Source organism: Platalea leucorodia (genome assembly GCF_965183815.1).
Source record: "Platalea leucorodia genome assembly, chromosome: 9".
Classification (NCBI taxonomy): domain Eukaryota; kingdom Metazoa; phylum Chordata; class Aves; order Pelecaniformes; family Threskiornithidae; genus Platalea; species Platalea leucorodia.
In genome coordinates this window covers 18,622,282-18,639,257 of record NC_138831.1, presented here as the reverse complement: position 1 = coordinate 18,639,257, position 16,976 = coordinate 18,622,282, and the positions used below count along the sequence as shown (strand labels likewise).

At 38.1% G+C, this 16,976-nt stretch overlaps 1 protein-coding gene across 7 annotated transcripts in view; it reads right to left on the bottom strand.

The window, feature by feature from the left end:
* Positions 1-16,976, bottom strand: part of LOC309595474 (nischarin-like) — a 101,273-nt gene that overhangs the window by 83,816 nt on the left and 481 nt on the right. For all 7 annotated transcript variants that reach the window (XM_082322459.1, XM_082322461.1, XM_082322463.1 and 4 more), the window contains exons 2-8: positions 11,340-11,423; positions 10,446-10,628; positions 7,074-7,122; positions 5,253-5,416; positions 3,615-3,710; positions 1,861-1,956; positions 1,142-1,294 (exon numbers count right to left, since the gene is read on the bottom strand). In XM_082322459.1, the coding sequence (XP_082178585.1) occupies positions 1,142-1,294; positions 1,861-1,956; positions 3,615-3,710; positions 5,253-5,416; positions 7,074-7,122; positions 10,446-10,628; positions 11,340-11,423 (825 nt within the window). The remainder of the gene's footprint in view (positions 1-1,141; positions 1,295-1,860; positions 1,957-3,614; positions 3,711-5,252; positions 5,417-7,073; positions 7,123-10,445; positions 10,629-11,339; positions 11,424-16,976) is intronic.

Sequence of the window (16,976 nt, the reverse complement as noted above, 5' to 3'; positions counted from 1 at the left end):
AGGTATCATCCAAGGCACAGTCTCTCTTCTCAGCTTTTGGTATTAAAAAAGCATTCCATACGACCTAGTGCAACAAAGGAGTTGAAATACGCTCTTACGAAAACCAGGTTACTCTGAGGAATATGGTTAAGTTTTAATTTCAAACCTGGTTTCTCACTGAAGACAAATAAGCTGCTCCCAGTTTAGCCCCATTAACTATAGATCAAACTCATTAATAGGTGTTTCCATCTTATCAAACAAGCATATGTATGTTACACAGAAACCTGGATAAAGGCAACAGTACCAAATTCATTCAATGATTTGTTTCCATGTTTTGATTATATTAGCCAAGCATTAGAAGGTCACACAAACCTCAAAAAATGCACTTTAACCCAGAAAGGCTTTTATTTTTGGAGGACTCAAACCTTGAATTTAATGCTGAATTTTGACATCAACTTATTTGCATCCGCTTTATTTTGGTTGTAATCTCACCAATTATTTGCCTTGTAGTTAAGCCCTGGACTCAGACCTGAAGAACCCAAAGTCTACATCACAAAAAGTCCTGAACAGGAAAACTGCACTCGAAGTCCATGATCTCTAGTTGAGCTACAGACATAACTACTTCCTGCTTCACAAGAGTAGTTGAAGTAAAAAATGATGTTCATATTTGACAGATGTTCTTGTGATGAATGCTAAAATTTTTTTCTTAAGAACTGATTTATAAAACGTAATTCTAAGGCATGGCAAAATACTCCAAATTTTGTTTCCAAGCTCTTCATACTGTTTTAATGTCAAGCTCAGAAGTTGAGCCCAAGACATGTTTTGTTCTTTTTTCAAAAAAAAAAAAAAAAAACACAACACTTTTGTAAGTGGCCCAAGGCCAATGCAAACAGTAAAAGCATGTTTCAAACAGTCAGTATTCATGGAAGTGTTTCTTGCAGAGCACAGAATGACAAACTTTTCTCCTTTAGCAAAGAAAATATCAAAGTAGTAAAAGAAAAAATCTCCTAAGCCTTAACTTGGGTAGCTAATCAACATAAAGTGCAACTGAAAATCTTTCAGAAAAAAAGATACATAAAGCAAATTAAAAATCCGTGCTGTGTAATGTGCCACAGAAAAATCAGTCATGCTTTTTTTCAGAAATGAAAAAAATATTTCTTACCACTGAATCATCAATTTGAGAGATGCTATTGTGACTCATGTCCAAAGTTGTTAAAGTCCTCCAAGTTGGGATAACTGCTGTGACTGGACAACTTGAAGTTGCACCCTCTGGCTCCCACTGATCAAACTCAGAGGCCTCAGGCACTAGGATTTCCTATTTAAGACAAGCACACTAAAATATTATGCTTACATCTTCAGTGAAAGCTAATAGTTTTGAAAACAATCCAAACAACCTTATGTAAGCAAGGAAGATTTCTAATCACCTAGATTAAAGTTGTAGGTCTTGTGAGCTGACTGGGTCAGAATTATTTTAGATCTACAGGGAGGGAGTTCCAACACTAACAGCTGATCCAAATTGGGGAAAGTGGAGGAACAATTGAGGGACTGTGAAAAATACACTACTGGATATCCCTTGCCAAATCAAAGCCCAGAGAAAATAAGACAAATGCATTCAGTTTTGGATAAACAACAGAAACATGCATTCCAATAAAAGCATCAGAAATGTCCCTGTGAAGGTACACATGTAAACACTTCCTCTGCTTATTAAAGCTAAGATTCTGAAGGGTTAGCAAGCCTTTTCAGTTCCATGGTCTTAAAAGCAGAACCTGCAACAGGCAGTACACAGAAAAGTACATGGACTCCAAATGGGTATTGCCACAATGTGCATGTTATTTTTGCATGTGCTTTAAACACTCGCTAGAAGTAGGAACTCACTCTTACCTTCATTGATGTTGCCGAAAATCGAACACTCATTGTGGCCAGAGCATGTTTTGATGAGGTCAGCCCTTTGATAAGCTTTCCCCCACAATGATTGATCTATTTAAAAAAAAAATACATTACGAAGTCAGAAATGCTAGAACAAATATGAGACATGGAAGAGAGCTAAAAGCTTCAGCAGCAGACTCTCTACCAATTTGGAAAGTAGTTACAGCATTTGCTTAAAATCTCCTGAGATTATCAGGTCAGAAATACCAACGCTTGGTAAAGCTAAAGCAAGAAATTAGAGATGCTACTATAGAAAAGTGAAGGTCAAACATTTATTTGAACAAAGCTTCTTCACCATTGACTTTCTACCTGCCCTGTGTATTCTTCAAGGTGAAACTACCTAGGCAGTTTAACAGGGCATTTTACCGTTATCAAAAAGAGAGCTACCTCAAACTATGGCTCTACCTGCAGACACATTTATTTAGGTATCATATGTTCTTTATGATAAGAAAAAAGAAATGCCTAGGAAGTGAGGATACTAATCTAAGCATTGAATACACTAGTGAGCTAATTACACAGGCTAAGTTTAAGATTACGAAGTTTTTTTCTGTAGCTCAAGTCGGAACAATGCTACCAAAGGTCTGCTACAGCCTCTGTTCAGCAACCAGGTCCTTCTCCATAGATGGCTGTACACATTGTGCAACCACCAGCAAATGTGCCAGTTGTAGTGGATCAGGGAAACCACACTGAACAAAGACAGAGCTCCTGCCAGCCTTGAAAAATTCTTTCCAGATTACCACTTAATTTTTAGACAGTGTTTACTACTAGATGAAAATGTCAGTCTGGCACCAGTCAATCCAAAACTTTTCATGACCATACAATTACAAAAGACTTCAAGACCAAAAACCTTCCCCTCACCGTCCCCCCATTAAGCAAAGCTACACCTGAAACTATCCACACTCAGAGGAAAGAGGAAAATTGACAATATTCTGCAATATCCTCTCTGCAGTATGTTAGACTCTCTCCCACTCTTCAGTTTCTGAACTGTAGTTTCTCTCCCACATTAAAACATCAATAAATCACTGACTTCAGGAATCCACTTCAGTTCTTAACCAACTCAGTCTCTCATACCAACGAGAAACAATAGTGTTTGTGTACTAGAAAAGGTCCTGCACCCACCAAAAGCAGACACAGTACAGACTGCATAACAAAATCAGATATTCTCTCTCTGGAAAGATCTGAAGTGGTCAGGAAAGTATTTTGTAAAATATTCATTGGACAACTTCTACTAGAAACCCTCTCATTCACACTGAAAGCGGACCAATGAAAAAATTCTGCAAATTATCAAGCAAGAAGCACTACACCCAAAAGTGTACTTTCACAAGCAAATTTAATGTCAGTACATTTTCACAAATATTTGGTGCTTTCCAAATGAAAAGTACTTTGTAGTAAGAGATCCCATTACAACCCATTGTTAGATCTTCAAGGCAACGGAAAGCCACTCTGGTTTAGGTGTTGTGTATATGCTGGAAATCACATTCTTTTTGATGACACACACAGTGCAAGCTATTCTAAACAGATAAATTTGGCATCCTTATTTCCAAGACTTGTGAAAAAAGTTGTCTCACAAATGAAGCAGTCTTTCTAAACATTGCACTCCCCAATTCTAGCACCAAATCAAAGCATACAATTACCAATTCCGAGATATATGCAGCAGACCTGGCATTCACAGAGCCTCTATAAAACTACGAGCATTATCTCAGTCATACCTCTATTTGATGAAGTGATTTGAAAATTGACAGATCAAAAGGCAAGAGATGCTCCTGAATGTTACTGGTTCCAAAAGGTCCCCCTGTTCCAGTGACCTAGTAATCAACATTTAAGAACAGAGTTAGCAGACATAATCCAACTTGTCCACATTTCAGATAGGCTTATACAGGCAATAGCACAAATACAGTAGCTTGGAAAGACAGCCAAAGTTCCAACCAATTTTTCAAGTATGGAATGATTCATGAAATTTGCAGATTAATTCTTCAGGGGAAAAAAAACAAAACAAACATTAGTTGCTCCAGCTAAGTACACTGAACTTGAAGCTCTGAACTTGAACTGCCACCTTGTGCTTGTATTTTGTAGCGCATGGGGCATGCAAAAAAGATACCATAGGCAAGACTGACCAAGGCTTCATTCTCAGCTGACCAAGCCAGAGCTGCATTCACCAAAAACAACTTCCTTGAAACACCTGGATCCTCCAAGACAGAACTGTCTTCAGTTCAGGGGATAAAGTTCAAGGCATTGACAAGATGGGTTTGAAGAAAACATTAGACCCTGGTACGCATCTAATAACGCATCAAATATTTCCACATGGTCACTGGATTCTGGCCTCAGAGCATGTCGGCAGCATAAAAGGTGGTTTCATTCATGTTTGCTGTGAATATAATTTTGAGAGAGATCTCAAAGGTTTTTGTCTAGTCTTATACATATCTTACAAGCTCTGAAGGGGCCCACTCACAAGCATTCAGAAGGGCCAGAAGTTCTGAAGACAGGTGTTTTTCTAAATGATACGCTCTTCTCCAGCCAGCAAATCCTCTGTTCAGAGGATTCTATACATACACAGTATGGCAGAGGCATCTGAAGATCCACAGCAATACCAGTACAGTTGCGGTTCTTCTTTCGCAACTTCCCAAGTCCTCCAGTGAAGATTCCCCTTATCTACTCCTTTGTTTCCCCCTTTGAACATACCACACAGTTAAAAGGAAGCTGCTCTTCATGTAATAAAGGGGCTAAAAAGAGTTTTTGAGCTGTAGCAAGCAGTTTTAAAAAAAAATTACTCAGGAAAAGTCTTTCCAATTCACTTATTTGGTAGGAAAAAAACAAATTGGCTCCAGACAAAAATGATCTGTTCTAAGGCTATTTTACATTTATTCTGAAATGGTATTTTAGCTAGAAATTCAGGGCCATCTCATCAAACTGAGGGGTTTGTTAGTTTGTTTGGGTTTTTTCTTAAATTTCAGATACAGTCACAAAATTGAGAAAGGGGACAGGATTTATATACATATATGCATATACACTGGCCTACCCATAGTATCTGCAAAGAATGCAGGGTTGCGGAGAATAATATTTATCTATCTCCCAATTCCTACTAGCACCCACTAAGATTCTGTGACTGCATCTCTACAGAGAGCACTGCTGAAGAGACCACATCAGAGAATGAACATCTTTGTTAGAGAACTATATGTGTATTGAAGGTTGACAGAATAAACACCTGTTTAACATTGACTTCTAAATGCTTGCAGGTGTTTACTATCAGTAAAGTTCTTGTGCATTGAAACTAGACTCCAAAAGTATGCTAAGAATCATGTCAGTCTGGTAAAAATAACATCTCCAGTATTTGTGCAAGTACAGCTCACCTTTAAATACTTGAGTCTACAAGTGAAATCTAGAATATGACCTAAATCTGTTTTGGCATCTCCATTAGCACATGTAGGCTTCCCCTGTAGCAACTGTTGAGTGACAGCATATAACTGCAAGGGTCTGATGGTGAAGACTTCTCCAGCCATTAATAACTGCTCTCCTGAAAAAGAGAGTATGGTGGTATCAAACACAATGCTGCAATGGTTACAAAAGAATTAATAGTACATGGAGGATCTAATGTTAGAGATTAAATGTTTATCATTTATACTCTAAGCTCACAACTGAGGTACCAAAAGAATGTCCTTTTTTGGCCACTTTAAACTAGAATGGCTGAATTAAGATTTTTTAAATTTTTTTTTTTTTAACACCACAATAATCAGGTATTCAAATGGGCACTCTCATCATACAAACTTGAAGCTCCTAATGCAACTAATGGCAAATTTCCCTCAATCTTAACAGGACTGGAATCAGACAAAGTTCATTTATACAATGTAAGAGATACTAAACTTTTTCCAAGATATCCCTAAGTTCTATAGCAGTTAGGACTTATTCTACACATCTTTTGCTATGCTGCCTAAATGCAGAATTGTAGCAAATATGTTTTCTTGGAGAGTATGAGGACTTTCACCACACTAATACCAATGCACACTCCCACAACAGGAAATGCATTATCTGAAAGTATTTTTACAATCCCATTTCATTATAGGAACAGTAGGAAACAGCATCTGAAAGCCTCTCTGAAGGCACCACAGGAGTTAATGTGGGCTACAGCAGTCAGCACACATACATGTGGAATTAATATCTTTCTCCTCTTCCTTTTAGAGACATCAGTTTGACTTCATGGACAAGACAGCATCAGCTTTCATGATAAGCAGATTTCTCAGAAATGCTCTGAGGAAGAAAATTCCCTTTGGCTTCAGTGGGAGCAAGTCCAAGAGTCCAGCTGCACACTACTGGAAGGCTACACAAATAATACAGCAGACATCAATGATTCTGGTATCAGTGAGATTACAGGCACTTCAAAGTCAGGAAAGATTTCTTCAGAAGCTTCCTTAAAATGTTCCAAAATTTGCTGAATGGACTCTCTGAAACAGCTTCACCTAAACTTAATTTTGTGCCAGAACAACCTGAAATGGCATGCTGAAACATGCTTCACCTATCATCTCAGCCAACTGGAATTATACAGTAGCATCTAGCATGTCCTTCAAAACAAAAAGTAGCATGGGTTAACCATTTCCCATGCCTCCTGCTGTTAATGGACCAGTTAGAGCTGTTGCAGTTACAGTAAGAGCATGTCATTTTCATCTGCCAGCCTCAGAGAAGGCCATCCTTTAATTAACTGACCAGAAGGTCTTGTTCCTGAATTTAGAAGAACAATATTAATTTAGACATGTAAAGTATCCTCTTGCATTTAACACACACTATATCAGGACTCAACTGACATAAAACAAGCTTCCTTACAGGTTACACTAAAACATACCAAGACAGAAGCCTTAACAAAAACTTCTGATCACCAGTACCACATCCTATCCTTTAAGGACACGAACTAGTAGGCCCTTTCCAAAACCTAAAATCACCAATTTCTCTATTTTGTTTCCAAAGATAGCCGCACTACTGTTACAGCTCCTCCCAAAATACCACTTGAATCAAAGTACAAACAGCAAGAAAAACATGAAGAGAAAGAAGGGGAAGAAAAAGTCTCATAGTCCAATACGGAAGATTCGGATCTCATTCTCTGCAGATTAAATATCACAGGTATATGAATGCATACAACACAGAGGAAACCATTCCCAGTTAAATTCTTGCAAGTTCTTTACCTTTGTGGAAGAGATCTTCAGCCAATGCAGCAGTGATCCCATTGATCTCCTGCAAAGAATAAGCCATTCTAATTGAGTGTTATTTATATACTTATGGTTCTAATTTTTCAATGTGTACCTTTGCTGAAGTCTCCCTTTTTTGGTGCAGTACAGGACTTTTGTTTTAAAAAACAAATCAACTGTGATTGTGTCTTATGGATTTCTTTGTAATTTGCATATACTTCATAAAAATGACCTGAAATTGTTTAATTTCATATGATTTTCATTTGAGATGGAAGATACTGAACTACATTTAAATAATCACATCCTGCATATACTACAAAAGGGCAACAGCAACTAGAGCAACTATTACTAGCCATCATTAGCCCAGCTTGAAAGAAAGCTCGGTTTTGAAGAAACTATTACAAGTACAGCATTCTTCAAATTTTAAGATTAATCCAATGCATCAAGCACTCAACATTTCCCCAGAATATCACTAATACACAGAAAACTTTAGATTAACAGGTCTACAAGGAAGAAGAGATATATAGCAAGTAATTAGTCTTCTGGACTTCAATTCAATTATGCTTGCTGCAGAGTAATTAAAAAGCCCCTTTTCCCCATCCTCCCATTTTCTCCACCCTCCTGGACCTACCCAGATGCTCAACCTCCATTCCAGGCACTGACAGCTCCAGGAGGAAAGAAAAAGGCTGAAAACTCTCAATGCAGGGATTTGTTCTTTCTAGATCTGAAGGCGCACAAAGATCAGTACAAGTATTTCCCATCGGGGCATACTTCTCTCCACAAAAAGCAAATGCTCTGTGGAAGTCCAGAAATAGTTCTGAGCATTTCCAACAGTTCTCTCTCAAAGGCCCACAAAAAGAAAACATAAAACTATTTGTGATAGTGAAGCTTCCCCTAGACACACGCATCTCATTTTAAGGTAGCTGCAAAGGATAAACAGATATTATGGATCATCACAAAATGAGTATTTGATGAGTTTACTTTGCTGACAAATCCCTTATGATTCATAACAAGGGAATAAATCCACAGGACATCTGCAGCAGACAGTTCAGCTCATTTGATGAGGCAAGCGTTTTAGAACAGCACATTCTTAGTATAACTGAAACCCCACTCACTGAGGATGAACAAAGCCTCCGCACCAGTTTTGAGAACAAGCTAGAAGCTTCATTCCAAACAAAATTCAATAATTCTGACTCTCATTTGAACAAGCCAATTACACTCATCTGGCATGCAGAGACTTAATTGAAAACTATACTCTGTAACCCTTTCGTCACCTGGGACAGAGCAGAAATTTTTTTCTACATTTATAACTGAAATAAGACTAGGACTTGGACTGTTCAGTGACTACCAGGCAAAAAAGGCAACTCTATTCCTCTGTCTACAAGGGACCTCTGTCTTAGCTCTAGCTGCTTATGTGCATCAAACCCACAGAAGTCCATTGTTTGCAGGTGTTTCTGAACAGTTTGCAGGTACTCAATTCTTTTCCTGCAAAAGCTTCTATCTGTAAGTTAAACCAAATCTTATAAGATGACAAAGTATAAGACTGCAACAAAATAAGCATGCCCATATCATTGCAGACATGCTATTCAATGTCAAAGTAACAATAATGTTCTACACTGCTGTCATGTGCAACTTCTCTTTGCTAAGCTGTACCTGGCTTTTCCCTGTGACACGTAAAGGCTTCAAAAGTGGTTTTAAAGTATTATGGTAGGTATTTCTACCCCATTTAGTTCTATTAACCTGGGAAATAAAATTAAAGAATCCCTACTGGAAATACTACAAATAAGAATAGACAAAAAATATTGCAACCTTCCTATATAAACTAATGAGGCAATATCAGGGATTATAATGGCTCAAGCATGCACATGGGCTGTCTGGTAACAAAGATATTTTAAAAGATCAAAGTTCTACAGGAAGGTTATTTTCCAGTAGAATTGCTGTGGTAAATATTTAGCTTTTCTGCTGAACAACTAACCTTTTTTTTTTGTAAATATTTAAAAGTACTCTAAAGTTCCAAGAAAAAACCATTAAGTTTATAGCTCAAGCCAGACTCCCCTAAAGCAATGTAGATGAAGCAACAACTTTGCTCTTAATACACAAGCACAGTATAGAAACAGGGAAACATTCATATCCAAATGCTGCTAGTTCTTTGGAAAAGTAAAAAAGGATTAACATTATAGCAAGAGGAAAAAATAGTCTAACTGAAAAACAAGAGAGGGACTAAGAAGAATTTCTGCCTGCATAATAACCTTTGTGAAGTTACAGCACTGAAACGTTAATGAAACAGACATCATATGAGACAGAATAGCCAGAGAACAGAAAAAATTATGCAACTTCCTGGTGATCAGGAAGTTTGCTCCATCTGAACAGAATTGTCCCTACATTACCACGCACATTTTTAATACATTTAAAATCTCTAATCCATTTTAGAGGGCTTGATCGTGACAAACTAGTGCTTCTCACTCAAATCTGCAGGGCAATAGCAACACTAGGAAGTAAACCTTCTACTGTTTACCTAGGTCAAACACTAAAGTCTCACCAGGATAATTATGTTCATGTAACATAACTAAACTAGATTTTTCTTTGTTGCTAAAGGTTAATTAACACACCTAATGGACCACTTGTGACTCATTTCTGAAGCCTTTATATGAAACCATGAAGGGCTATCTCAGCACATCCCACCCCAAAGCAATTACTAGTCCTCCTTTCTGTGGAGTTCTCCAGTGCATTTTCCTCTTTATGAAGTTCATTCTCCCACTTACAACATGATGCCATACTGTAAAAAAGCCTAATTATACACAATAGATGAACAAGCAAATTGCAATCTGAACATGACAGCAAGCCATTGCTTCTTACTTCAAGCACCCTTTACCATATCATTCTGTCTGCTTCCTGGAGCTATTTCTCAAGAAGCCACTCCATCAGTGTGCTTCTCATGGAGAAGCACCATTTTTCTTCATTTGAGCTACTGGAAATTGTTTCACTGTGAACCACAGCTCTAAGCATTAACCACTAAGTAGGGGTGTGTGTGGATCAATTATGCAACATTCCTTCGGAGAGCCAGCACTATTGACTTCAGCCTAACAACCAATTCAGCTTCAGATTTATTCACAGCTTCCAACTATCCTGGCAGCATGTATTTTATCCTCTTAGAGTCCCTACCCACACTACTTGCCAGCACAGTATCTACTGCAATAAAAAGTGGTGTCAAAAAAATCTTAAAAATATGCTTTGTTTGTTACATTGTGCAAAATGCTGAAAAAGAGCAGTTTCAGCTATTTTGTGAAGATTCCATACAATTCTCTCCAAATCAGAGAACTAGGGAAAGACACTTAGGCCTCCATTTCATATGCTAAAAACATAACTTACATATAAATGAAAGTGTAGGAAGTGTGACAAAACTTTTGGAGTAGTAACAGGGAACTTGATTAGCAGGGTTTGCAGGTAGACCTCTAATTCCTTTTGTCTTTTCTCCACCAGGCTTTTGGAATTTTTTCCAATAATCTTCTTGGGAGGTAACAGATTTTTATCTATTTTCTTTTCTGAAACAAGCTGAAAGACAAACACCAGAGTTACTACCAGACTCACCAACTGAACTTGCACAAAAGATGCAATGGAATACAGTAAAAGAGCAGTAAATTTAGCTATTGACTTCAAATTATTAGGTACTTTCAGAAAGAACATTTTATCATAAAATTATGAGAAGCTTAATAGTGTTTTCTGAGAGAATCACTCAGAGTACCACAGGGCAGAATGTAACTAAGGTAATAAAACAGAATAACTAGTGTGCTTCTGAGAAAGCATCCCAGTCTTGAATAGAGCAGACTTTCCTTCATTTTCACTTGTTTTTAATCAGCACTGGTTAGTAACTACCCCATGCTACTGTCTAAGGACAGTTTCATCATCCACCCCCCCCAGAAGAGAATCTTTCCTCCAGTCCAGCTTTTGGTTACCAGATCAGCTGATCATAAACATCTCTCTTGGCAAAGTGATTAATGACTCTAGCCTGAATCCCACTCTTTCTGATACAAGCTTCTGTCCAAGGTTAAAGCTGTCCAGGCCAACCTCCCCCAGTTCAAGAGGGGAGTGTAACAGGGGCAAGTAATATTGTTCATACAAAAAGGATTTAGTCTGCAGTTCAGATGGTATCTGGCAGATATTCTTGCTCTTTACTGAGGAAAGAATTTATGTCCCATACAACAGAACTACACAAAATGTACAATGTTTTGTAAGAGACCAAGGCCACAGTTTTAATATCCTTACCTTCTCATGCAGGTCATGGAAATCACTGTAACGATGTTTGACTGTCCACTGATGATTGCCAACACTGACCTGAATAATGTATACCTGAAAGGAAGAAATTAAAGTAAGGGAACTGCAAAGCCTTTGTCTTAAAAAGAAGCTGACTGTGAGATGTTCTGGTTAATGTAGCACTACAAGGTGATTCTACATTCTTAAAGTATAACAGTTAACTAAAAGCTAATCCAAACTCTAAGGTGACTTTGCTGATGTAGGATGCCTAATCTCATTCACAAGGCTGCTCCACACATAAAAACATGCAAATCGTTCCTAATGTAAAACAATGGCTTTTATTTTTGCAACCCAAAGGTTAATAACCAAGATCTCTAAGCTACTTCTTTTTCTGAAGATTTCTACTAGCTAAGTTAAGTTGGTATTCATAGCTATCCACAACAAGCCTAAGACAGCAGCATCCCTTCTTCAATCTACCAAGTTCCACAATGGGCGGAGGAACTTGGCAACCATCCTTCTGTCACTTCATAGTTAAGCAGAAATCTGGAGCTTAACTCTTCAGAAATCCAGACAAATCCTTTGGTTGGTTGGATGTTAACTGTTTTATTCCTTCTAGGGTAAAGCACACAAGACAGCTTCCTTGGAGTTACAATTGTGCCCAAAGAATCACTACAATTATCTAAAGCAACCCAACGTTCCTTTACACAAAACTAAGTATTTTTAACCATGCATGTCCCAAACAATTCAAGATTTCCATTGTAGGTGACTTTCCAGATTGAACAGTACCAGTTCTGCAGGAAACTCACAATCTACCTTTGGATATGCCAGAAGCAAGCCATCACAAAGAAACTTTAAAAGGACAAAACAAACAAAGTAGAAAACAAACAAGGCTCAGCAAAACCAGTTCCACAGCTACCTGAAAATAACAAACTGTGTTATCCAATCCAACTATATTCCTTGGGGAAAAAAAAACATAATCAAACCTTGAAACCATTTAATACAGTTGAGAACTTGCTTACTACCACAGATCACACAGACCTGACTCATAGCTGCTATGAGAATGATGTACATCTAGTTGCTAAACCCACTTGAGGAAACAAAAAGCATCAACAGTTTCAATTTGTTACTTAAAAGGCCAGTTTTCACTTACTGTTAATGCATACCAGCACAAAACCAAACATTAAATAGAATACCAGTTGCATTTTAAAAGATGAACTATATCTTACACCAATTATATTTTCGTAAGCACCTGACGCTGGCTTGCTGAACAAAACCCAAGTCCTACAGAGAACTAAATCAAGATGTCCGACTAGTGCATACAGCAAGCGACACGTCAGTGTTCAGATGAGTACTGAAAACACAGATGAATGCCTACACAGAATTACAGTCTCAATTAAGGCCTGCATCTGCTTTCTCGTCATGTTGTGTTGAAAAATGGCAGATCAGGATTATTCACTGTGCCGGTGACAAACTAGAACAGGAATAACCTGGGCATTCAGAAGTTCCTCATAACCCTGAGGAAAGCAAGGAGAGACTCAAAGAAACCAGAAGATTAAAGTTAGAACTAAGTACTACATTTAGAAGCTATAATAAAAAGACTACCTCTTTTTAAAAGCTGACTGTGCTACATTATGGCAGATCAAGCAGTATAGCTACGTGCAATGCAGATTGAGTACACAATGCATAAAACCTGAGATTATACACTGAAAACTCAGTAAAGTGCACAGCTGACAGCTCATGAGATGAGGAAGGAATGCCCCTCATCTCTGTATACAATACAGTCAGAGTAAATATATAATAAAGGTTTCATATCTTTTTGCTGAAATGGCAAGCACTGACCACTTCTAGAAACCTAACACCAAGCCAAATGGATAGTTTGGTCAGGAAAACACCTGTTAAAGTGAGTGTTTATATGCACTGATACAACTCCTCAAATTAAGTCTTCAAAAAGCCATAGCATTCCCCATGTAGAATACAGCCGGAGCTAGCAGTACATATTCACCCCTCAAACAGCATCAGTATGCAGAATGACAGCAACTGATTTTATATCAATCCACAAGCTGCCATTATCTTGAATAAATACAAACACAATATGTTTATGTGCTCCAAAGACTTGTTTCAATACAAAAATCATTCATTTTAAAGCAAAAACTGCTAAGTTTCTGAAAAAGTCATATATATATGACCTTCAGTTAATTTTAAGCACATTAATATGAAAAGGCTGACAGTTTAAGATTCTTCAACAACTGCCTGTCAACTGCTAGAAGGCATACATGGAGAGATGATTAAATTCTATCATGCTGCACTGTCTCCCAGCCATAAAGATACCATGTGAAATCTCCACACGTATTTATGCCATAAACTGCATTTCTAGTGAGCTAAAATGCAAGTGTGTTTACATTCACAGGTTTTCCTCCTCCCCATGTCTCTACCAAACTTTCTGTGTAATAAATTCTGTATGCCTTTCTTATAAATCAGTTGTTTTGGCTAAGTTCTACTTTGTAAAGTGTTTAGCATATCTGTAGTCCTGTACATTTTCATGATTTTCTAACCAGTCACTTCAAATTCTTTGCAGTTAAGTACTCACACCACTGAACAGCATTCCTTCATCTTCCTAAATATTTAAAGGTGAAGTATTTACTAAAAATTTTTAAGATGTTTATTTTTAAACCAGCTGCTAAATGAAGAGCCATGATTCCAGACTGCCTTTTGTTTACTTCCTGTACACATTACAAAAACATGCGCATCTCACTTGACATGGAGAACTTGCATTTCTACAGTATCCCTCATCCAACTTCACATACTTCAGTACTGTCAAGAAAAAGACAAGCACCTCACTTTACAGATGACAAAGCTGCCCACAGGAAGCCTAGGACACAGGTGTGACTGAAGCCAGTAGGTCCAAAATTCCAGAGCAGTGATGCAATCGCATCTCCTCCGCCCTGCCTGTCAAGTAGTCAGACAGTTTACACCCATTCAAGGAAGCCACAGTATTTTCCTTAAATATCAAAGCTAGTATTTATGTTAAAAACAGCTGCAAAAGACAGGAAAAGCAGGAAGGCAATTTTAGGCCAAATGCATAGCAGGAAACAAATGATGCATTGGCAGCCTTGAAGCCTTCTAGCAATCAGCCAGTCTTCAGTCAGCATCTAGCTGGATCAACACATGCAAAAGAAATACCTAGTAAAAGTGCTCATACTTTTCTAACCCAACAAAAAAAACATCAACAAGCACAGTATTCTTTCCTGCTGGATTTATCCATACCTTGCCTTCCACCCTAACAACTCCAACAAGAATCACATTTTTAAAAGTACCTTCAAAATTACACAGAACTGTGGGCCTCCCTGATACATTTTACAGGATTTAATCTCACAATTGTCAAATGGATGTCATTAAAATAAGTCTCCTTCTACTGAGATTATGAGCTCTGAACTACAGAATACAATGGGAAGCACACATGCCAAAAGAAAAATGATTCTTTCAAAAACAAGGATGTAAACAGGAACACTGCCACCCTGACTACTACCTGTTAATGAATAAAGATGCAGCTTGCTGCTGCTACATTTCCTTTCTCACACTTAACGAGAGTTGACTGACTTTTACACCATCTAGTTTCTTCACTTCTGCTCCAGTACAGGTCTATCACATCTTTAAGTGCCACTAAGCTAATTTGGAACACTAAACAAATTCTAATTTTTGTAAAACATTTCACCTTGTGAGTAATTTTGTAAAATCTCTGGTTTTGTTTAAAGACCTATTCCTACATTTCTAATAGCTTGGGTCTATCTCATACAAACTGGCTGCAGGCTTGGAGTCCTGCTAACAGTTTGACACTGGTTTACACACAGGTAAGCTTAATGCCATGACTCCTTCAAAAATGCAGCGAGAGAATCAAAGTAGGACCAAATACTGGTAAATCTTGCCTTTTAACACCCTACTTTTAAAGCCCCAAGAAAAATGGCATTAAAACAGCATGGTATTTCTAGAAGCATAATCATTAAAAAAGAAATCTAGCCTTGAAAAAAATAAGCTCCCTTGGGCTTAGCTGCAGCAGCTTAAAATGTTATCCCCAAATATCATCTGATCTGCTGAACACTACCTGCAGCAAAGTTATACGCCTGAACTACAGCTCAATCTAGAACATTAATGGTATTACCAAATGTTGGCTGTTCCACAATACTGGTTTGCAGGCTGAAGCAGCAAAGTAGCTAACATTTCACATCCTGTGTCCATAACCTCCAATGGAATATGGGGGCAGATAATATTTTGACATTTTCTCAACTAAATTCACTTGAATTTCTCATTCACTGCTATTGTAAAATACTCATGAGAATTCTCAACACCAACATTAACACTGCTGAGTCTTGATTCACACCTGAAATGGAAGTTTTCAGTCATCACGCCACAAGTCTCACCATGCCTCTTGGCCCATCAGGGACTCTGAAAATCAACTTGCTGAGGGGACAAACCACATCCTAACACATACAGTGGTAACATCTCAGCAGCTGCAGTATCATTCCTGTGAACACACATTATGTAACTAACACAACAGGAAGAGCTGAAGCAATTTTCAAGAAGGTATTTTAAGCTTCTAACCAACTCCATCACTGAATGCTCATGACACTTTTGTCTGTAAGTATGGCTACTCACCACCTGACAGTAATTCCCACACAATGATGTTTCAAGGGCTGTCAACTGGAAAGGCATTAGGCCCTTCATGCACTACAGCTATATAACTGCTCTATCCTATTAAAAACTCAGAAATCACTCTCCTGTTGCTCTGCTTTGTCTGGGTACCTTTTCAGAGGCAGTAACCTGAAGTATTACTTGTAACTGTTACACAACTTCACAAATACTGTCTTTCTAGACCATTGCTCCCCTTTTCCTTTTCTTTTTCAGGTTCCTACAGGAGGAAGAAACCTTATGTCATTATGTGTATGCTAAAAAAAAATGATCATTCAAATCACACTAAAATAAGGTAGGAGCAGAAAGTATTTTTAGTTATATAACTGAAGGGCGGTGTGCTCAAGATGTTTTCTGTCTGCAATTATGCTGAGGTTTGTTTTATGATGAGCATCTTCCTGAAAAACAGACCAATTAACTCTTGGTACAATGCAACCAGTTAAAAAAAGTTATACATCAAAAATTTAATTCCTTCCCCAAACTACCAGGCTGCTGACAATCTTTCCTCTTTTTTTTTGTAGGGTAAGAGAAAGACTGTCTATTCCAAATCAACTTATTTCCTCAGAAAACAAGATTAGCTTTTCAAGAGGAATTTTTACAGTATTTTCACCTGAAGGAAAGATTGCCTACTACATTTAGTCCACCTTTAAAAGCTACGTTTACTCGACAACAATATTTCATAGTCGTATGTATGTATACGCACACATATACATGCATATATACGTACAGATATATATGGGTGAGAACACGACACGCGCAAACTCGGCCTCCACTGAAACACCAGCTCTCCCAAAGGGCCGAAGCGAGGCGGAGCTGAGGGGGCCGATTTCCACCGGCTGGAGCCCCGCGGCCCCGCTCCTCCACGCCTTCGGCGCCGATTTCCCAGAACACGCTTCCCTCCACGGAGGCAGAAACGGCTCGGAAACTCCTGCCAAATTATTCTCGCTCCGGCTTTAGCGCGGGTAC